The sequence below is a fragment of the Fopius arisanus genome, unplaced genomic scaffold (genome assembly GCF_000806365.1).
Source record: "Fopius arisanus strain USDA-PBARC FA_bdor unplaced genomic scaffold, ASM80636v1 scaffold00048, whole genome shotgun sequence".
Classification (NCBI taxonomy): domain Eukaryota; kingdom Metazoa; phylum Arthropoda; class Insecta; order Hymenoptera; family Braconidae; genus Fopius; species Fopius arisanus.
This window is the reverse complement of record NW_011887787.1, coordinates 569849-593382: the sequence shown is the minus strand read 5'-3', so window position 1 is coordinate 593382 and position 23534 is coordinate 569849. Positions and strand designations below refer to the sequence as shown.

General features: G+C 39.6%; 1 protein-coding gene across 2 annotated transcripts in view; it reads right to left on the bottom strand.

Moving 5' to 3' along the window:
• Positions 1 to 23534, bottom strand: part of PlexA (plexin A) — a 178894-nt gene that overhangs the window by 103167 nt on the left and 52193 nt on the right. For both annotated transcript variants that reach the window (XM_011306537.1, XM_011306538.1), the window contains exon 2: positions 14884 to 16182. In XM_011306537.1, the coding sequence (XP_011304839.1) occupies positions 14884 to 16026 (1143 nt within the window). In that variant the 5' untranslated portion in view covers positions 16027 to 16182. The remainder of the gene's footprint in view (positions 1 to 14883; positions 16183 to 23534) is intronic.

The following is a 23534-nucleotide window of genomic DNA, read 5'->3' as shown; positions in this document are numbered from 1 at the left end:
CCATCCAACGGTTTCCGTGATGTACCCGCAAGATCCGGCAAACGATTCCACCCTTGCGACCCGTTTCTATTCATAAGCTCTAACCAAACGTTTTGTGCAAAGGCACTCTACTTACGCCTTATTCCAACCACCGCTCTACCTCGGTTACGAGGGGGTGTGGGGGGATGGAGTTGTGGACTTTGATTATTTCCGATATCCGGTGCGAGAGGCGATGAGCAATACTCGTGATACTCCAAAGTTTCGTGATACTCTATAATTATTGGTTGGGAAGATGGCTCTAGGGAATTGTGTTCAATTAGACAAATATATTGTTTGTGGTTCCAGTTGTTTGTATCAATGGAATTATCCATAAAAAAAATATAATATAAGATAAACTGGGAAAAGTGCATTTTCTTCGAAATCGGGTTTTAGCAATTATCTGAGAATTGAAGAGAGATAACGACATTTTCACTGATACCTTTTTTGTTGCTATAATATTTTTCTATGAAAAATGTTTATGCAAAAAAATCGATATATTCCTTCAGTTCCGAGATATCGGGTAAAAACTGGTCGTGAAACGTATGCACTTAAGAATTTGTATCTTTAATAATGTATTATATATATTCATAGAAAATAATGATTTATTTGAGAGAAGTAGAAAAGATTAATGCAATCAATGACTAATTGTCAATTAATCCTCTCTTATGACAAACATTGAATTTCATTGCATAATTTAATTTACAAATATTCTGCACAGCAGAAATTCTCTTTTATAAGAGGAGAGGGGGGTGATATGAGGATGCAACTAGGATGAATCCAATTTGTCTATTAGTTTTAATTGTTTGAAAATGACGCATTGGAGATTGCAGCGAATGTGCATTTGGCGGTGAAGTACTTGCGCGGAGTCATCAAATTTCGAACTGATTGGGAATTCAGATGCACGTGGGGAACTTTCAATGGAGATATTTTGGAGATAACCGGGATGAGAAGTGCAAGTCAACATCACCACGAGTGGAAAACGTTTGACTGAGGGTTTAGTGCTTGTCAACATCAATTGCTGATCATTACGAGCATTCCATTATGACTCGTCAATGCCATTAACATGACAGGAATTTTTCATCTACTCTCTTGTATGGATATACGGGAATTCTTCATCTAAGGAGATTAGGAAATTTTTGTTATGAAAAAACTTGGAGTCTCATGAGTCCTTCAACCTTCACTCAATTTCAATCTCGCGACTTGAAATTGCTATCGATTTTCTCCAAGAAATTTCACACGACAATCTGTGCATTAAAAAATTCATGTCTTAATGGATGTGCTTAAGAATTTAATTCTCAATTCAAGAACAATTATTCTTGAATTGACGATAGTCCAGCTCCTGGGGCGTTGGGGATTCTAAAATGGTACGTTTCAACCAATTAACGTCTTCTCTCAATGAAATTGTCAACCAGTCCGATAATTGAACAGCACCCTGAATTATTTCTACCACCACCTCGCATTCGGAAATTTCACCAGTCGAAATTCTCCCCCCAGATCAGTTTCATCACAAAATATTCAGAACCAGAAGCCATTCTTTCCTCAAAAACTCCACCGAACATTTCTAATTACTCCGATAAAACAAAATTCCCATCATTTTCTCCAACAAGCCCCTCGATATCAGCGAAGACGTAAAAAAATTTCATCAAAACAATTTCCCTCCCCCCATGAAATTTTTTCTCATTACCGAGAAACTCGTAATGCTTCACTCAAACAAAAAAGCACACAAGTATTTTTTCCGTCGAGTACAAGATTTTTTTTTATTGACACAAAGAACTTCAATAAACTGAGGAATCAAAGAGTCGTTCTCGGAAATAGATATTGTACTTCTCGTTTCCCCGTCAACCATTGATATTTACCTCCTTCAGCTGGATGGACGGTTGATTGGTCGCTGAGAGACTGAATCAAAGGTCCGTCAATAGTAAAAGATAGAGTTGCCCATCGATATAGCAAGTAACAATATTGAATTCAATTTGGAGTGACTCATTATGTTGTTTGGAGTGATCTAAACTTGTGCTGATGAAGATTAAACTCCTTCCGATTTACATCAATGGCATCAACCAACCACTTGAGTATAATCATTATCGATCTATCCTGATACACTGATCAGTGGAGGCAGTGGATGCAGTGGAGGCAGTGGAGGCATTGGAGGTAGTGGTGGCGTGTTACGTTTGTCCAATCGAAATACCTGGGGACGTGATACACATAGGGGTGACGTCAATGGACGTGCAGTTATGTGCTCATTGCCCACACCCCTTGTACTAACCAGAGATTGAACGTCCTTTGCTCATACACTTGTGTCCTGACGCATGATCTATACACCTATCACCACTACCGATACAAGCCATCCTTGAGACGCCAATCTTGGTTAATTCATCGGAAATTGTAATCAAATTGACTCAACGATTCATTCGAATAACTAGGTGAAATGAGAATTAGCTATTGAAGATGTAACGACTCAGTGATATGCCATGCCAACTGTTACCCATGAGATATACGTGATGAAAAATTGTTTCACCAACTGGTGGTCAATCAGACAGACAAACAGATGGAAAATAAGAGTTATCCAAGATCAAAACGACTCACCAATTAATATCATAAACATCTGGTGACAAATCTCCAAATAAACACTGAGAGGAATGAATTTAATCCCCGCATGATTAAATGTGTACTCGACAAACACAAAAGACCCACTCTATACGTGGGTTTTCTCACTGTCTCCATCACGTTTACCCCATGTGCCACATAATGCGTATGTTTGCAGGCCAATATGTACTTATGTATGATGCACAAGAGCATCAAGCATGTTGAAGGGAGGTTGAGGTTGTTTAGGTGTGTATTGCGAGGTTGGTTGTATTTACAAGGGAAAAGCAACTTGGTATGGGGTAGAAATGTGTGTGGAAGAAGAAAGGGAGATGCGTCCGAATAGACCAACAAAAGCCCAGGGTCTACCACCATCACATCCTCACCCCTAACTCCACCATTGAGTGATATCGACGTCCCATCCGCTTTTACGTACTTCCGCCCTGTTGCGCGTTTTTATCATTTATCCTTCTTTTTTCTTACCCAACCGTGCTTTTTCATCTTTCACGTTACTTTATCTCTCCCCTATACTTGTATTATGTATCCTCTTCCTCTTTTATCCTCCATTTTATATCCTCCACTCCTCGCACTGTGTCATGATGCTTCGAGACGTTGACGATCCTTTATTCGATCGGTGAGAAAATTTTATGGAAAACTCAGTGCATCATGGAATTGCACCGAGACGACTTATAACGTGAGGTGGATATCAATGAAATCATTTTCCTTTGTCAAAAGTTTATACCGGTGAAGTAGTTATTGTTGAGTTATGGCATTTTATTTCCGCAACTTGCGAAATCTGTTTTGAAAGTTAATAAACTTTGGAATCAATGGGTACGTTGAGAATGGAGATAAGTTCTCTGGGTGAGGGAATATATTGACTTTTTGGGGGGGATGGATTTAACCCAGTTTGTGGGAATGTTTGATGAAATATAAGTTCTGAGGATCAATTAGAAATCGTATTGGCAACTCCCGCCGAGATCTAGTGCACATGGAGATGAATATTCAGTAAAAATTATGGAATAATTCAGGCAGTCTGAAATGAGCAATTGTTTTATGGGAAAATAATTCGGAAACGTTCAGTAATTTTTCAAGTTTATCACGGGAAGCAGTACGAAGTTGTCCCGTCATTTTACACGAATGATTAAAATCTCGGAGAAAATTCTTGACGGGTTTTATTCCAAATAATTTCATGATCGGTGGGGAAAAATGACGGAACAAGTTTTCAGCAAAGTGATCAGTCATCAGACTGATGGGTCATTGTTACGGGATAGATCGTAAAAATCAGGTGACAATTCGTACAATTCCTCTTCTTACTCAAACTTTTTATTGAGATTAATTTGCCTCGCGGATTACCGTTAAAACATAATTTTCATCGTTTTTTTTCTGGTAATCTCTATCTGATTTGTCTCTCCGTGCGATAATCAACCGTCAATATAATTATTAAAAATGATAAATGTTTATTGAACCTGGTAATATTTCGCGCCTTCGACTTTTCAATAAATCATCTCAACTGACTTTTTCTCATTCCCCGGGGAATTTGAAAATCAATCGAGGGTGAGAGACAGACGTTCTCATCAGTATAAAATAAAAATGAGAATCTTGAAAGAGACATTCGAGAGAACAGGAATGGGGGAATTAGGGGGCGATGAGGGGGTGGTAGGAGTATAAAAAAAATGTCTCATCTCGCCCTGGAGGAATTCTCACGGTGCGCAGCTGAGAATTCGGAAATGGGTGAGATTGAAATTGAAAATTACCGGCGGGCATTGGCATATATAGGGCTGGAGTATCACGACAAGACGCAAACCCCTCCGTCGAGGAGGTAAAAGAGACGGGGAAAATGAGGGGTGAAAAAAAGAGAGGAGGGAGGTGCTGTGGGCGTCGACTTCAGCTTCCAAGAAGGAAAATGGTGTGCTCTCAAGAGCGAATGCATATAAAGATCGTCGATATAAGGCTATCCTGTTGAATCGCCATTTTCCAGGGCAGGAAATTACGTGGAGACGAAAAAAATTCAAATGCTTCGAGAAATTCTATCAACCAGTTGACGATTTTTTTTTTTCTCAACTTTTTGTCAAATGTATCATTTGCGAGGGATGAAGACATTCCATTGGCGAGCATTCTATTTGATGCTGATAAGCTCTTAATCGAATGCTCGCCAATTCTTTTGGATTTCTCGAGGAGGAAATTTTTCAATCACGATTATCATTACGTCCGTCGATATATGCAGATATATACAGATATATACAGATATATACAGATATATACAGATATATTGCATATGGAATTTAACATATTCAAAAATATGTCAGAATGTATAATTTGGTTTCGTGTAAATTTCACAAATAATGCGTAAAATAATGTGTTCTGTGTCCATAGCAATATTTCACGTATTATTTTTCGCGGAGAGGATAACCCGGACAAAGCGAACGTGCGCTGAAGCGCAATTAATTCCAAAATCCGTATGAGTGCGATCGACGAGGATAATGCATTCGCCCTTTAGTTGCATTTGGCCAGTGGCCTTGGTGAAGGGGTTTGAGGGTAGTTACATTCACAATTACACGCGAGTAATGCACCACCAGTCATACATACTGGGGATAGAGAGGGATGGATAGGTGGAGGAATAATACCTCTCGATGGAAATCGACGAAACAATTGCCACACGGATTCACCAACAAATTCACGTGGGGGCAAAGCTAATTAGAAACTCGGAAGTAAATCGAGAGTTGATTACACTGTCCAAAGTACCCTCGGTAGATAGTTCTGAATGTACCTCCACCGACAAATGCACCGGTTGTTGCTGGTTAAAGATTATTACAGACGCGTATCTGAATATCCAGACTAGTGGAGATTGGGGTGAGAAAAGGGAATATTCACCAGCGAGCCATTGTGCAAGGGTGATGTGGAAGGCACCGGTAATTCCAGATTACCCGCTATTTTCAACTGCCTGTAATTTAAACCGACACATCGATTTCACTCGTAACGAAATATTTCAGAGCTGTTCTCATGAATAAACGATTATTCCAATTTTTTACGGCCAATGATAAATTCAAGCTTGAGTTGATTACTCGTGTCTGGTGGGAGCGTAATATGTTCGTAAAATTCGAATTATTCAAATGAATCCGAAAAATCAAGGAAATTGTCATGCCACTCCCCCGAGACATGAATCAATTATTCATTTTGGATCACTCATAACTTCCGTTCGATATTGCAAAGGACATCACGAAAAAATACCAATCCATCATATTTTATATTTCTATTTAATATACGGGATCGTATATTTTTTCGAATTCATTCGAAATATTTCAGATTTAATTTTCCTCATTTTTCCGCGATGATTCCAGAATTTTTACCATTTTTGCCATTTTTGCCATAGATCGCCATTTAGAAGATAATAAAATTCGCAGAAAAGTCTATAATCATTTTAGTAATTATATTTTTTTAAATATTTTTATCATAATAAAAATCTTAATATTTTTATTTAATCAATCTCTATTCTATTCGTCTAATCGAGTGTTCTAATTATTATCGTGGAAGGGGACGTGCTCTAAAAATCAATTATTCCCTCCTACACAGGAACATTATTTCCCCAGCTAAAATAATAATTGTCTGGAGAATTTCAGCAAAATAAAATAAAACCGGTATAGAATGCCCGATGGGGGAATAATTCAATTCAATTAATCCCTAATTTGTTCACACACCACTTGTCCCAAACAATCACATACAAAATGAACTGAGTCAGCCCATTGGGCTGTCACTAATCTCGGAAAATTGTTATCAAGAAATTGCCATCTGAGGGATTCTCCTTGTCTCAACGGGCCGGACTCTGGTGGACGTCAACAAGCCAAGGATCAAGAGAGATAGTGCATTGTTGAGGATTATGCTTCAATGAGCAAGAGAACACTGTTCCTCTTCCACCATCATCTATCTATTTCACAATATTTCCGGCCTGTTGCGTTCAATTATCATCATTGTCCCCCTTTCTCCTGCCCGCGAAATTCAAATCCGCCCACTAACCTCCGTACCTGTACACGCCCTAATTATCTCCCGAAGTGACAGTGCATTTCGATTATCTCGGTTCAAATGCATTCGGATTATTGCCAATTGAAACTTCTATCCATAATTTCAATCGTGGAAAATCAGGTTTCAGGTGGTTAGATAAGGGGACCAGCGGGTTTTCGAGAATTCGATTATACGCCGATTGCATCACTAAAGGGAATTCACTGGGGACTCGGAGGACTATTTTATTAGGATGAGAAGTTTTGGTTTAATTTGCCTATGAGATAGGCGTTCGCACTTTTCCAGTGTTAATAAACTTTTGCAGTTGATTATTATTTCAAAATTTTGGAGCAGCCGGCATTGTGAGGAAACTAATTAAATTCATGTTTTCCATTCAGAGTAATTTGTTACTGAATACTCATGTTCCCATCGGAAATTGGAGTACATTGAGTAATTTTGAATTTCCGGTGGTTTAAAAAGCCACTTAATTTCATTTTTTTTACAAACAACAGGCGTTATTAATTCTTTCTATTCAACGATTGGATTTTTTAAAATTTGATTGCACACTGGATAACAAAATTGAATGTTACCATATTAAGAAAAACTATGCCGAGTGATGAGTGAGATGAGAACGGATTAAAAAATCCTGGAAATTGGCTTCAGTTTCTGTGCTTTAAATATGTGAATTGAGAATGCGATTGGAAAATGCAAAATCAGGTTTGTGGTCAGATAAGGGGACGGGTAAATTCGATTGCATGTCAATTGAATCGGAAAAAAGGCGATCTCTCAGTGGCTACTCAAAGGTAAATTTCGTTATGCCGTATCTAGCCCCGGGAGATACACTCGAGATTACAGGAATTATGAGGAAGACAGTATCACCGGCAGCCATTGGTAATTCTACACCATACCGGGGACAACACACCCGACAAATCCCCACCATTTCACCGACTACTTTTTCTGACCCCTCGGTGGTGAATACCTCTTTTTTTAATCCCCCTATGCCATTGGATAGAATTTCCCCGCGGCCAAGGGCTGAGTTTAGTCTTTCCCTGTGACACTGCATTCCATTGATGTTCTTAATTTCAAAATTGACAGAGAGTCAAAACAAATTCTCTCTTCAAGTACCCAAAATATATACCCATTAAAACATTATCCCGTCTCCTTTTGATCATGGCTATGGCTAAAAGTGATATAGCGTTATTTGGTTAAACGAGTCAGTCTGGAGAACTCATTTTTCACTGGTTGATTTTAAGAGGATTCTCATGCACATCCAAACAACCCAGTGATATCGCGAATTACCAACGTTTAATGGCACCATTCCCGTCATTTCCGGTTTGCTAATATAATCACGATAACCGCAGTGATATACCGTTTTGTGGGCACCAACAAATATAACCTGAGCACAGTGTTGGCTCCTTTGGCGAGAGTCTAACCTGATTACTACGGTACCGTAAAGCCGGTTAAAATATCCAACGCCCGCGCCAGCTTTCACTTCGCCCTTCGAGAAAACCGTAACGCACAATATATTTTTTCCCCACATCTCTTGATACACAGCAATGCGTGGGTAAAATCACGTGGTATTTTTCATTGTATCACGGATATTCTCTCCTTTTGTCCCTCCAAATCCCTCAATCTTGTTCCTCCTCTTACCAACAATATATTTTTATTTTATAATTTCTTTTATGATAGATTGAATGGAGCTGGAAATAAATATTATTTTTTTTTTCCTCCGTTGCCATGACGATAACCCCGGCGACGGGACAGGGTCTTGAGAGACGGAAAATTCACGATAAAACGTCCAATGCGATTCACGATGCTCGCGGGAGCTTTGAGGCCCCTCTCTCACTCTCTCTCTCTCTCTCTATTTCACTCTCTTTCACTCTCCTTTACTCTCTCTTTTTCTCTTTTACTCTCTCACTCTCTTCTTTCTATATATGGCTTTAGCCGGTTAGTGCGCGGTATACGTGCGCTTGCCTTCTCGTAAATCAATCGAGCGCTTACCATTTACCGCAACCCTTAAACCTCCACCTCCTCCTCCTCCCCTTTCTCCTCATCCACCCCTTGCTCACCTCCCTTTCACCCCCTCGCCCATCCAACCACCCGACGGTATTTTCAGGGGGGGAGTTGGAACCTCTCGGATACTCCATCCTTTCCTTCTCTCTTCATGTCTACCTTCTTCGACTACACCCCAACTACCTTTTACCTTCTCCACCGGCTTTGTTGTTCATTCTCCATTCCCTCCTTCGACTAGATTAAATCTCCAAGTTATGGAGGTACCTGAATTTTCGTCATCTATAAATACGGATTAACCCGTTTTTCGGTTAATTGCTGGCTGATGCACGAGAGATTTGTATTAAAAATTTAAGGGCTGATTTATCAGGGTGGAAGTAGGAACTTTTGGGATATTTAGGGTGGAGAGTTAGCGAAGAGTGGATTATTAATTTCTCATTGAAGAATAATTCGTGTAATTTGAGGTAAAAAAAAAATCATTATCTTCCGGTGTAATATCTCTCACCTAAAATCCAATTTAACCCCGAAAGAAATTGCAGCCCAATTCCAAGCTAAATTTGATGAAAAATAATGGGGCAATATAACCCGGAGGGTAATATCAGAAATTCTTACTAAAGTTTTATGTTATTTTTCAGGTCAACGGGATAAGACTATTGATTCAACCCCTTGGTACCCCTGGGACGTCAACCGTATGTGTGAATAACGCATAGAGCACTCGGAATAATAAAACTCGGTGTTGAAAACGGAGGAAAACCTCATCATAAAAATATAACAAGATGTGACGAGCTTTGCCCTGGGACTCTCGTTATTCCAGATACATTGAGGTTTGACGAGAGAATAAAATGAAAGAGAAAACGGGAACGGAGGTGGTGAAATAGTGTCTGTGGAAAACGAATTTCTACATTTTCCCTCAATCTCAATCTCTTAGTCCACCAGGTGGCGGGAGGCTGTTTTTTTCCTCATTCGAAAACTTTTTAATTGCATGGGGTTGCTCTCCTTTTTCATGAGAATATCCCTCAACCCCTTGGCATCCTACTGACGCCTTAACCAGCGCCATCTAGACCATCCAATTTGCGGGAATAGCACTTTTTTTTTCCTCACCCTCTCTCTCCCTCTCTCTCCCTCTCTCACCTTCATCCAACAAAAATCTAGCCATTCTCTTCTACATCGTCCCCGTACCCACTCACCCTATTCCTCTTCTACTCTTTGTAACACTACTTCTGCCACTTTTTATATTCTTCAGGGGCTCTCGCCTCGACTTTTTTCTTCCCTCTATTGCCGCAATTTTTACCCCTTTTTTTTTATTCCTCATCTCGGTCACTAGCACGAATCCGTAACCAGTTGGAGAATTAAACCCTGAATTGTGCAAACAATTGTTTCTCTTATCCAATGACAAAAAAATACTGGGATTTTAGACGGACGGTGGATGTGTCCGGATACTGGATCCTGACGGAAGTGCCCGTACCTGGTAACGGCCAGGATGACATTCAAGGGGGTAAAGTGCCTCGGGCTTTTTGTCCGGATTTATCGGGGACAGTGAAAATTTTTATTACTCATGGATTGAGCATTGGTGTGGGCTTTTCACAAAGGACTTAGTCGGGGCAAATTCGGGGATGGAATACCCGGAGTTTTCGTCGTGTTCTAACTCAGGAGGAACTAATTGAAATTCTATTCACGAAAAGGCGATATTGTTCGGGTTCAAAATATACGGGATGTTTGGAATATCAAAAGAATCGTGATAGCCAATATGAATTGGGATTGTCATGCGAAACCGGGGAGCACTGCTGTATCAGTGGTGTCATCGAATTATTTAATTAGATTACGTCTTTCTTCTATTTTCAACATCAAGATATCCATTTTCATCCAATCGAATGAATTCATGTTTGGAATTTCATCAGCATTCAAATTGATACGAGAAGTCCATGAGGATTTAAATAGTTCTAATTATTTTTTAATATCAAACATTTTGAGGGAATCTCATTAAAAGATGTCATTTAATTAGCGAATTTAATGAGAAAATGTCGCAGAAGTTGAGATTAACGGATTTTTATGTGGCAATTTTAAGAGTGATAAATTTATGGCGTGAGTATTTGATATTGGTTGTGACTCGGCATATAAAAAATGTCTCGACTCGGAAAAGAATAACGAAACAGATATACATAAAGATTCCATTGGAATAATCGAGCATTGGCCCCGCGCCAATGCTCCCTATTTTTAAACCGATATTAGCGAGATATATGCCGGGGAAAAAAAACCAAGTCGAGATAAAGTCAAAAGTACGCTCTCCCGGGTTCAAGGATATTAAAATACTTGAATTTAAAAAGTTTTAACGTTGAAAGAAAAAAAAGTTATTTGACTCTATCTGTAATCAGCGTTGAGTTTCCTCGGTGGAAAGAAGGGAATATCTAATTTCAAGCGCAAATCGAATAGCTGATATAAAATATCCTTAGGGCGCAAAAACCGCCCACTCATCGAGAAATTAATCGAGTTATCGCAAAGTAGATAAGGTTTCTCCACCGGGAGGTTGAAAGACTCAACGATGCTGTTGGCGCATCATCCTGAATGCTCTTTATAAAATAAGTGGTTAAACTACTTCACTCTTTGCATCTGATGAAAATAGAGTTTTGTGATTATATTAGGCGGACGATCGATCTGAATTGTCTTGAGAATGTGAAATTTCACCTGAGGGAATATATTCACTTCGATGAATCGTATCATTCTAGTCACACCCCCGAAAATTCAATGGACACAGAAATTTTCTCGTGGAACACATTTAAAAACAAAATTTATACTTTTGAAATCGGAATTTATCATCTTTTTTTATCAATTGATTAGGATTTTAGAAAAACGATCGAGATGAATTTGATTTTGATATTATCCTATTTTTTATTTTGGTTTCGAAGGCTCATAATTTTGAGATATGAAAATTCTTGTAGAAACATTTTTTGTAGAGTGGACTACGATTTCTAGAAGAGGTCATAACCAAAAATGCGTTATCTCTCTCAGATTCCTAGATATTATTAAAAAACAATGTGACGTGACAAATTTTTTTTGTTAAAAACCGAAAATTCTTATAATTCGTGGCAACATACGTTGTAGTTTACCATTTTTAATACATTAATTACATAAACAATCTCTTAATTTATATTCTTAAAATCCTGAATTCTGGGATTGCACAAAGATAAAATAAAAATAAATGTGGTAAATACCGTAAACAATATTTTTCTCGTGATTACGATTTCAGAAGCGTAAATTATGTTTTCAAACCTCGTGTTTCACGCGACCATTTCTCTGTATGATGATTCGGATCAAGTATCAATCTTAATTCCAATTCTTCTGGCGAATTGGTATATTCAACGAAATACTAAATTATTCAGTAATGTGCGGCAAACGTTCCCCAAATTGTGGCAATCGAAATCAATTAAATCCGGGATTATTATTTGAAAATTACAACCATCCCCACGAATAAATCCCCATCATTTAATTATCCATGCGGGTCACCTACTCCATTTTTATTCAGATCGCCATGACCATTATAAATCAATTAACTGCCCCAATTGATTCGATTCCCAAATTAAATGACCGCAAGCTCAATAAATATTCACAGCGAAACGGGTATTTTTATTCACCCCGAGATTGTTGACTACCAATTAAAGCATTGATACCAAGGTCTCGACGAATACTCAGAGAAATTGACCCACCGATACTGTTCAAAACGTGATCGGAATAAAAAATTGTCTATAGTCAATGTGAAATCGATAGTTACCAAAAATTCAAGACAAATAGAACACACGTGAATTCGACATAACAGTTTTCATAAATTATTCCCGAACCGATAACCCCGAACGACCCAATTCTGGAGAACCCACTGAAGAATAAGAAGAAAAGAAAATGATTATTACCATCCTCTTTGCACAATTTCGATCGACCTCCGTCGAGTGTTCGTCACTAATTGGAACTAATCGACCGCTCTAAAGCACATAATTTTTTCCATTCCTTTCGAGTTTTTCTGCTATTTAATTCCCCATTGCCACTCGAAGGTGATTTTTTTTTCTCCCTTTGTCATTCGTTTAAATTATATCCCACTCATTCAAAGATCCCGAGAAATACTAAGCTCTTTTTCATCATGATCCGTGGGAACGTGCCATTGAAATGTGTATTTTTTGTTGGAGATGGATGGGAGATTAAAGGTCAAACTATAGTCCACGAAATTTCTTTTATCAGGATGGAAAAAAAGATTTTTTGCAGACAATAGTTGACACGTGAGGAGAAAAATTCTTTTATGAACTCTCGAAAGATTTAAGTAGCTTTCTGCTTTTTTCTATTTTTAGGCGACTTAGAACCGATACATTTCACAAAAAAAAAAATTACTTTCGCGAATGTTGCACCTTAAGAATAATCCAGCGAGGGCAGGAATAATAGAAAGAATTTAAAAAATGCAGCCAACGTTACAAAAATTGTTTACTGCGTTGGTGAATTTATTAAACAACAATCTCCAAAATTTTGCATAGCCTGAGGGCAGGGCAATGGCAGAAAAAAAAATCATGGGTGTATTTTTCCTGTGATCTATTTCTTCAGGGATTCTACATAAGTTGTTAATTCAGGATTTTGTAATATTATTCCCCTGCTCCTAGACTATCCGAAATTTTGCAAATCATTGCTTAATGAATTCATCAGTTTATCAAAAAATCCTCATAATTTTGGCTGCATTTTTTTATTACCCTACCTCGTCCCATCCTTAAGCTCCTCCAAAAAACCAAACCTTATCTCAAGTGGAATACAACATCCTTCCGTAATAAAAGACCCCGTACAAACAGTATTTTTATGATGGTTATCCAACCATTATCAGTTTGTCGAGATTACCCAGCAGCAGGTGATTTTCTCACGTTAACTAAAAAGGACCTGCAGCCACAAAGATTCCCTTTCATCCACGAAACCAGGTGTACCAAATCACCATTCACTTCCTCAAGTACATCTCACTTGTCCCGAAGAACTTTTTCAATGAAAACAATCTAGTGAAAGACTTTACACGAACTACAAGAAAAGTCATAAGAGACTTGGAATTTGTCGATTTCCGAATTAAGATTATATTTTAATGAGAAATAATTTCAGCGCCCAGAAGAAACTAAAAAGGGCAAAGAACTCTCGTTAAAAAAAATCAAAAACCCCAGTGACTGTCGTCGAACAATGGACTAATTATTTATCATGACAATAACGAATTGCATTCAACCGAGACTGGCCACATAATTGATAAAGGTAAACCCCCGGTGAAGAGTGAATTTAATCGTTTTGTGTGGGGGGCCGACAGGGGGGTTGGCGTCACGTTGAAAACACCATTACCCACGTGCAAAATCATTTGCGTTCCACCATCAACCCTTCCCCCCCACCAACCCGTCCTTCATCGGTATAATCAACAATTCAACGTGTCTTCGTAATGGATTGAGCATATGGCAGTGAGGGGGTACTGAAGGGGGGCCCAACACGAGAAGGAGAAACCGCGTATGTTTAAATACACAACTACTGTACACTTTAGATGGAATTGATGCCGACGATTCATCCAAGTACCACCTGTTACGTAAATACAGGTACTGAGTGGAGAATAAAACGGTTATGTCGAGCCGTTGCCAATTGATTTATCCCTCTAATGGACTTTACAAGGACGTATCGAGAAATATCCCGCGTTAATTTCCTTGAGAAAATTATACGGATACAATGTGATGCACCGGAGTACCACCTGAGAAATTGTTTTTCATGTTTTCCACTTTGTTTTCGTTTTACATTTCTAGAATCGTCAAGATGTTTTGGAAAGCAAACGATTCTCATCTCTACGTGAAAATACCCTAGACAGATTGCCAAGAAAATTTCCACCGGAAAATACATGTTGACAGCTCGCTTTTTCCCCCTCAACAACCCCGAAATACCAGCAAGAACCGCTTTCATTATGAGGAAATTGGTTTCATGATAACTCTCAGAGTTTCGGAGTAAAAACATTTCACAAGCTGTGTTCTCCGGCGTAGAATTTTCCTAGACCATCCAATGAGCCAGATCCCATCAACCCCTCCTTTGTATCCACCCCGATAATTACACTCCCTCTGTTGATTACACTCTCCACTTTGCCAAACAATTTTCTTCCCATGATAAGACGAAAACTTTTCCGATCCAAAAAGACCGAAGCCAGAAATCCATAAGCTGGATAAAAAAAAAGCCCCTCCACCAACAAGACTCAACAGATTCGAGATAAGCCGCTAAATGGTAATGAGGTAAATGAGTAAAAGTACTCACCGTAAGGACGCATTTGTGACTCGGCGATATGAACTCGAGTCCGCGTTGTCCATCACCACTGAAGCACTTCTGTATATTCCTCATGAACTTTCTCCTGATATTCTTGAGCGTATAAACACACAGCGCCGAATGATTACTCGGTCTCGGACTAGTTGGTACATCACTCTCAGCAAATACAGCATACAAAACATCATCCTGAGCTGTTATTCCAAGTGCACCAGCAAGTACAGAGCCAGCTTTACCAACATAAGCAGCCTGAACGAGATTATAATTTCTCCCCTGATTCTTACACTCAACTGGTATCTCAGTGTACGAATAATAATGCATATCATCCTGACAGAGTCTGACGAGTTTTGATATGTAATTAGTGGCATCGGTATCCTTAAGCTGAGTTGTAAAGAAATAACTGAATCCCTCACTGCTGAATCCATAGATGTAATTAATGGGATAACGCTCACGTGACAGTGAATTGACGTAAATTCTGGTGCCAGTTGTGACTGCAGATTCAGCAATGTTCAGCATCTTGTCTTTGTCGAGTGAACGTGAACTGACAGCTGGCACTTCTGACCTGTACGGTGAATTACCAGTGTACGTTACACCGACGTACATAACCTGTGACACTGGTGGATTTGGTGGTCCTGGTGCTATAAATGCAACGGTTGATGCTGTTGCATTATTAGCAACAACAGCCTCTTTGACTTTCTGAACGACATCAGTGATGTTGTGAATATTTCGTACATCGCATGTACCTTGAAACAAACTGTTGCACGATATTAGTCGTGATGTTGTGTAATCAATGACAAGTGCTTTATTGACATTGTCAACTAGACCTTTGACAGCCTCACGTGGACAATCCAAACTCGAACATGCCAGTGCATCGTCCTGGGGTCCTGTTACCACTTTAACAACGAGATTCAAATCAGGGGAAAATTGGTACAAACGGTTCACAGCACCAACGTAAACACGTCCAGTATTTTTATCCACAACTAGATGATTCATCCGTTGGACATCGGCATCGTAGAATTGGTGAACGATGTCCGATGATGTTGCCCTTATTTTTGGCGCTTGGAGGAGAATTGCTGTGACAATTATCAGTGCTACGAGAGGCGATAGCCCTCGAATTTCAAGTTTAATACTCATCATCGTTTGCTATCCACTTTACTCTCTTTTTGGTCCCCCGGTAATCTTCTCAATTCTGCTATTATTCTATACTACCTTACTATACTACGGGACGGGTTACCCGCCCCCCACCACCTCCACCACTTGCAGATGGAATTTCTTGGAGATCCACCAGTGGTTCTGCAACAAAAATTATAAAGACATATTTAGTCATTGCTATTTTTGGAAATTTAAAAATCATTTACTGTTGGAAAATTACACTTGAAATTTTGGAAAGAAAAATTTGAAATTATTAACAACTCTTCATTGATGAATCATTTAATTTCTTGAATATTCTGGTTATTCTTTGTTCTTTGGGCGATATATGGCACGGAAAAGCCGTGAAAATTGTGAAAGTTCAACCAGTAATTTCGCAGAATTTTCAATCTATTGGAAATTTAATCGCATTTGATGTTCAATGTTCACGATCAGCGTAAAAATTCGAGCTTTTATTGGAAAATCAATTATTACGTAACATGGAAAATCCAATTGTCTTGAATTTCGAAGATAAATGAGAAATGCAGTCACCGCCATTAATTGAAATTCAATTCAAACTCATACAACCAAAATTTCCTATAACTCTATGACGGAAATTTGAAGAAATAATTAACAAACGTCTCAACCTGAACCCCAACTTCACGAAAAAATTTCAGTGCAAAACACTTGAAAAATCACCTATTAAAATAACGCTTATTAGACCTTAAATTATTCCTCCCAAGTAAAATTAAATATCCCCCTCCCCCAACATTAAACACGCTCAATTAATCCACCATTGACGTCAAAAGAGCTTCCCCCAAGATAAAAAAAAATAGCGGAATTCAGATTCAAGTTTAATCCAACGACTATACAGAGAAAGGTTGAAAGGAAAGGAGAGAGGGGGTACGAGAGAAAGATGAGTGGCTCGTTTCCGGGCGTGTACTTTCTCAATTAAAAAAATAAAAGCTCAGCCCTCACGAACCAAACTAAACGGAGAATATTTTTTATTTATCCCCCACTGCCCCATCCACCAACATCTACAGGGGTAGATCCGTGAAGGGTGATGGGGGGTCTGCGGAGGGCACGCCATTTCGCCAACTCTCCTCGAGAAAACAGAGACAGCAAAAGTTTATACACCACTAAGGACAGTTAACGAGGAGATACGCCAAAGTTGTGTATATAAGTCCCTCAGTGTGGGCGAGTTTAACTAACGAAGGTGCCCCCTACCTTCCACCCCCTGCCCCACCAGTGCCTTTTAACCCACTCCAAAGAGGTGGAAAAGAAGACAACCGGGATTGGATCGATAGTGGACTCTCCTCGCGGGATTGATTTCAAAAGCATCCTGAAGGCAATTGGCTTGGTGTGTGCATATGTCCCCACCAAGGCCTTCCACCAACTGTCCATGCATGGATTCACTGGAGGATATGTACAAGTCGACTTGACTGTGGTAGGTAAACCGCTGGTTATACCACTGACCATCGAGCCCTTTAACTTCATCCTCTCCTTCCTCCTCATTCCCTCGATATCCCTCCTTCTCTCTGTCATGACAACTTGCTGAGATCCCTGATATGCGTATTGGAAGGCTCTCTCCCAGCAGTCCGCACAGTGACTATCCTGATGGACAGCTCTGCCGCAATATCGCACGTGATATATCCGAGTCCGGCGCGTGACGTTAACGAACTCTTGAACTTTTTTTCTCTTTCACCGATATATTTTTCCGTCGTTTTTCACCACTCACCCCCGTCCTCCCCCCCTTTTTTTTTATCCGGGGAAATTGACATGTGGGGGTTACGTGGGGTCAGGGGAAGTCGATAAATCGTCGATAAATCGTCGATGGTAGGGAGTTGAGCGTATTGCTACACTTATGGAGATCCTGAAGAATGGAAAAATGCGAATTTATATCGGGCATCCGTGGACCTGGGATTGCGGACAATTTTGGAAGAGGGTGGGTGGGAGATCTGGGGGTTTTTTTTTCTTGAATTCGCTGATGGCATTAGGATGTCGGGGGTGAGGATAACCATATGGGTAGATTCAATGGGTCCAGATAGGAGTCTGCGATGTCCTCGACCTCCTTCTCGGTTACGGCGGGGGAAAAAAAAAGGAATGACTCGTTCGACGGTGGAAATAAGTGGGGGATAAAAAACGACAGGGGGAGGACTCTCTGAGCCAACGGCGATTTATCGATGGGTACCCAGGTGCCTTCCAACCTCTAGTCCTCCCTCCACTTTCATGGACCGATCCTAAAGTATTCCACTTCCCTTAGCAAAATGAAACGCACAGGTTTATACCGGAATACCTTGCACGAAACGCACTCACATTGATGACGATATGGGGGTACGGTGGGAATAAAAAGAAAGGTGAAATGCGGAGGAATAAAAGGTAAAAAGGGAATATGTCGGATAAAAGGAATGAGGTGGATTTCAGTTTTATTACTCCTCCTTCAACTGGCAAACTCTCCCCGAAGACTCGCTTCTCTCTCTCACTTCTTGGAGGGAATAACTTTATTTCGCGTTCATCCGGAATGTTTAAAGCTGATTCTGTTTTGTAATGTTCTTCTTTTTTTTTTTTGGTTTTTGGATTTTTCTCGAGGTGTTTCGATAGCCGAGTTTCGTGCAACCAGTTTACCTCAATTACCACGTGGTATCACAGAAACTGTACCCCCTCTTTTGCCCCCCCTCGCCACCGGAAATCTTCTCGCTCATTCAGTCTGTTATTATCCAGTTCTTTGAAGTTTTATGAGACTGTGTGAGTGGCGCAATTAAGGAAGTAAGAAGACGTTTTGATACTTTTTTTCTTGTAATGATTTCTGAGGATAAATTGTGGGAAGAGGTGGTAATGGAGGACAGGGGGACTTCCGGGATAAATGCACGGATATTTTTTCCGCGGTCCATTTAAATTCCAATTGAATTAAATTATCAATCGAGTGGATAAGAGAAGTTTGATAAATTAATGATGAAAAATACCAAGACCCCTGTCACGAAATTCTCGATCAGTGCACCTCTGAGTTCATGGAATAATTGAATTGAATTTTTATCTCTGGGCGAAGAACTCGACTCAATTATAGAATAAGACTCTAACGAAGTTAACAAGCACGTGTTGGAGATATACATTTCGATGTCAGTTTGCGCTCTTTGAGGTCACGGGGTTGAAAAAATAAGAAAAAAAAAAACGTGGAAAAAATGAGAAGTACCTTGAGGTGAGTGAGGAGAAAGAGGGAGAGGTATGGGAGGGGATTTTAATATATACGCAATCGTGGGGGCTCTTGGGGATTTCACGACGAGGGACACATACACCGAGTGAAGAAGTCGTGATTCTCGTTGGACCACGAACTTCAACGGGGCACACACGATGACGATGACGATGAGGAGTGCAAACGAGTAGGGAGGTCTCTCTTGGTCGAACCCTCGAGGACTCTCTCATTTAAGTCGTACCCTCTTTCCTATCAAGATCAAGCACGTGGCGCAGATTAATGTCCACACCACTGTGGATATTTCATTCGCTTTAAAAATCATCGAGACGAGTCATTTTTCACCCGAGAATTTCATTTAAAGCATGAGCAAGCGAACGTTCAACGAAATTGGTGTGGGGTTTTATATGGACATTTTTTTATTGGTGTAGTAGCAATTAACATGTCGAATGTCTCCCTCGGATCACGGAATGACTCTCTAAAATTATTTGCCTTATTGAAAATCATTGAATTATTATCAGATCGAATGTTTAATAAGGGGTTCCGAAACAAAAATTTATTTTTTTTCAATTGTTTACGGACGTTATTAATTTAGTTTAAATATATTAAAAATGTTCAAGTCCATTTGACAGTGTGCATTATTATTAGACATTTTTTTAATATTATTTAATGTTTTTTTATTGTTGGGGAATTGGGGATTTGGCCGTCTATGACTTGACTAATTCCTTTATAATTGTTTAATGTTTGTTTAAAGATAAATAGATAAAAATTCTGAATGAAATAGTTTTTTAATGGTGTCTGTTTTACCCCAGCGTCTCCTATATGTTTAGAATGATATATTAATGAAAAATCTAAGGAGGAATTTGAAAAATTTTCCATCACTACGAGTTTGCGGGTTAATCTTCCCCTCCACTCTCATGAATTACACATTTCATCAAATTGTTTCGATCTAAAATACTCGTTCTACACCGCACACGAAAAGCCCCAACGTGACACGCAGAGTCATGCGTTACATGACGTTAATTAAGACTGACCTTTGTCATTTAATTACCCCACATGTGTTACGTACACTCCACCACTTCGCCAATCAATTTAATCAAATTTCAATGATGCGGAAAATTTCTATTTAGATTTGGTAATGGGAGGTCAAAATTCGAGTGCAGTGTCTAGACCCCAAATTGATTACCGAAAAATCGAAAAATCAATCCTGAAAAATTAATCATCGACACAGAAAAGTCGTCATCATCGCATGAAATGCTCCATCCGGTCCCAAAAACACTAAAAAAAACTCCTGAATAAATTCCCTTCACCTCAACCCGATATTCTCAACTGCATTTTTTACCCGCACATTTCCCACGCCCGTTCGTAAAAAAAAACATGGTGGGAAATAAAATTTATCATCTTCGTGAAAATGTCATTTTTCCTCTACCTACATAGACGACAAAAACTGGGAGAAACCGCCTCTTAAAGAAAAATTCACGATATCGAACGTCATATCGCTGATATTCGGTATTCGAGAGAAAAGTCATGTGCACATAAAACGGGATTAAAACGAAGGAAAAAGGGAAAAGAGGCGAAACTGGAGTATAAAAAAATACATATATCCGATCAAGAAAACCACTGGAGTGGGGTGATAGGAGGGGTAAAAAAGTGGGTGGCAGGGGGAGAGAGAGGGGGCGGTTTATTCGGTTGCAGGTAGTAAGCACGAACGAAAAGTTTTCACTCGTGCGAGCATGGAATTTAAATGGTTCGTGTCGGTCGGTCAAGCGCGTTACGACACACCAACAGAACTCTGGCTGGTTGTGCAGGTCAAAGCGAAAAAAAAAAATGAAATAAAAAATGGCAAGAAGTGGCGGGGCAAAGGTGAGAGGGAGAGAGCGTCATCATGAAGAAGAGAGGACCCGGTTAAGAGAAAAAGGGAAACGAAACAAGACGAGATCACGTCAGAGGACGATAACGGCGGGGAAAAAAAAAGGGAGAGGCCAGGGGTAGGAGAAATATGGCAAAGGGGTACCGTTACACCACTGCAGAGTGAAAGAGGGCAAGAGGAAAGAACTGCCTTTTAAACTAGCGATTGAGGTAACAAATGCGATCGTCAAGGAAACTTGGATTAAGCCCCAGGCGGCATAAATGGTTGGAGTCAGAGAAGGCGCGGGGGAAAAACTCGGGAAGAAATGAAAAAAAAAGGAAGAAAAAAAATATATGGGGAATCCGGAGGCTGGAGAACAGGTACGGAACAGAGGTTGAACGGTAGAACGCAGATATCCGTGTGAAACTTTAAATTTCTTTAATAGAAATTCGAAGTGTCATTAAGAGTTCTAAACGATCGAGTATATTTTCCGGGGCATTTGGAGGAGATTCCACTTTCTTTTTCCATTTTCCACTTTGCCCATCCCGCCATTTTGGTTACGAGGAGAAGAGTTACTCGAGACGTTCAGGAGGACGCTCGAGTTTTATTAACGCGATAAGTCCACGGGACAGCGTTTTCTCATGTTTCTTTTTTTTTTGTTCGTCCTTTTTTTTCTAAAAAAATCTTTTTTTTCCTCTCCCTCAACTGGAAGTTTCCTCCCTCACTCTCTACGTTTTAATCTCCTTATTTAGAGCTTGGTGCGAAGATTAACCGTATCGTCTGGGAGGCACGGGTAAACTATCTGCAACCGGTTCTCCCCGCTGTCTCATTTTATTCTAGTTTCAGTTTTTTATTCCATTTATTTATTTTCATTTCGCTCAAACTGGGTGTTTTTCCTCAACTTGCACACGCTCGTGGCAGCCACCACGCCAAAGTAGCAGAATGTCACTCTATTATTTCCCAGGAAAACCGATGGAGTTTTCCTGATGGACAAACGAACACTCGTGTCGAAGAGGGAAATTAATTAAATAAATATATTTTTATCACCGATTGAGAGTCGAAACTACAGGAAAAACTCACGTTCAAATTTAAAGTCCAAATATACATTTGATAAAAGGCAACTGCAATAATACTCGAATTTTCCACGAATCCCGATATTCCAGAGGTAAAAATCTAATTACCACACGGGTACAGGTGAAAATTCATGAAACTCCCCTCTATTTTTTTCCTCGCAACGTCTCCCCCACGACGAATATAATTCTTTTAATTTTCAACTTCCTCGATGCAATCTAATTCACCTCTAATTTTCAATCCCGCCGGTAAATAAATGGGTATATTCCTCAAGTGCACGTAGAAAATACAACTCCACGTGTACACACGTTGCACGTGCACCAAAGCCCTTCTCTGCCTGTTCTCCTTTGGTTCGTGACAGAGATAAAGAGGTAAGTCCCTGAGAGGCAGTGGATGAAAAAAAAAAGACCAAGAAAGGGGGCCCCAAAGTCCCTTTTTCACCTCCCTAGGTTGCCCTAACCAATACGAGACCAACACTAACCAAGTAAACTGGCAGGCTCATCCCAACGTTGAATTCCATCACGAGGGAAAAGTATATACCCAGGCACATGGTCATTGGTGTTGTAAATCCATGCATGGTTATGGTATATGTTATGGGGTAAGACCAAAGAGACCAATACACATGCGGTGGATATTGCACGCCTCTCCATCTGACCACTCGCTCCACCAACACACATATACATTCTCACACACACACTCTATTCTACAGACAACGTGAATAATTTCGAACCAATTAGCTGTGCCAACTCCACCGGGATACACGTGTATAATCCGATGTTTCACGTTACATTACGACGTTAAGATAAATCGATGTCACTTTGTATTTATTCGTGGGCTTACTAGATAGTTCGGTCATTTTTTTGGGGAGGAAATATCGCGGGATTTTCAGTGGAAATACATCACTAGATCCGCGAGAGAATTTTCCCTTTCTTCAATTTTTTTGGGTTGTGCATCTTGACGCGGTAATCATTTCCCAATTTATAGCTGTGATAAAAAAATAATTAAATCGAGTTGAGCTCATTTTGTCCCTTTTGCTACGGAAAATGTACTGAATCGTCTAGAACTGTTAATGACTGTTGTAATTTTTATTAAAGAAAATGTAACGTTTTGTGCGAATATCTGGGTTTATCTTCATTCATGTGTTTACTGGATAGATCGATTATTTTTTTCGTAGAAAAAAAATGAGAGATTGAGTGAAAAAAATGTCTGGATTAACGAAAAAGTGTTTTCCATCTCGAAATTGGCAGCTACATTTTCCAAAAATCCACACACGTCAATTCTCAAACTACAACCGACACAAAAAAAAAAGGAAAAACAACGCGATTAACTCGATCCCTTTAACCCTTTTTCTCCCAAATTCACCGTTCGCAAAAATAAAAATAAAATAAAATATTTTCCACATCTCCAACC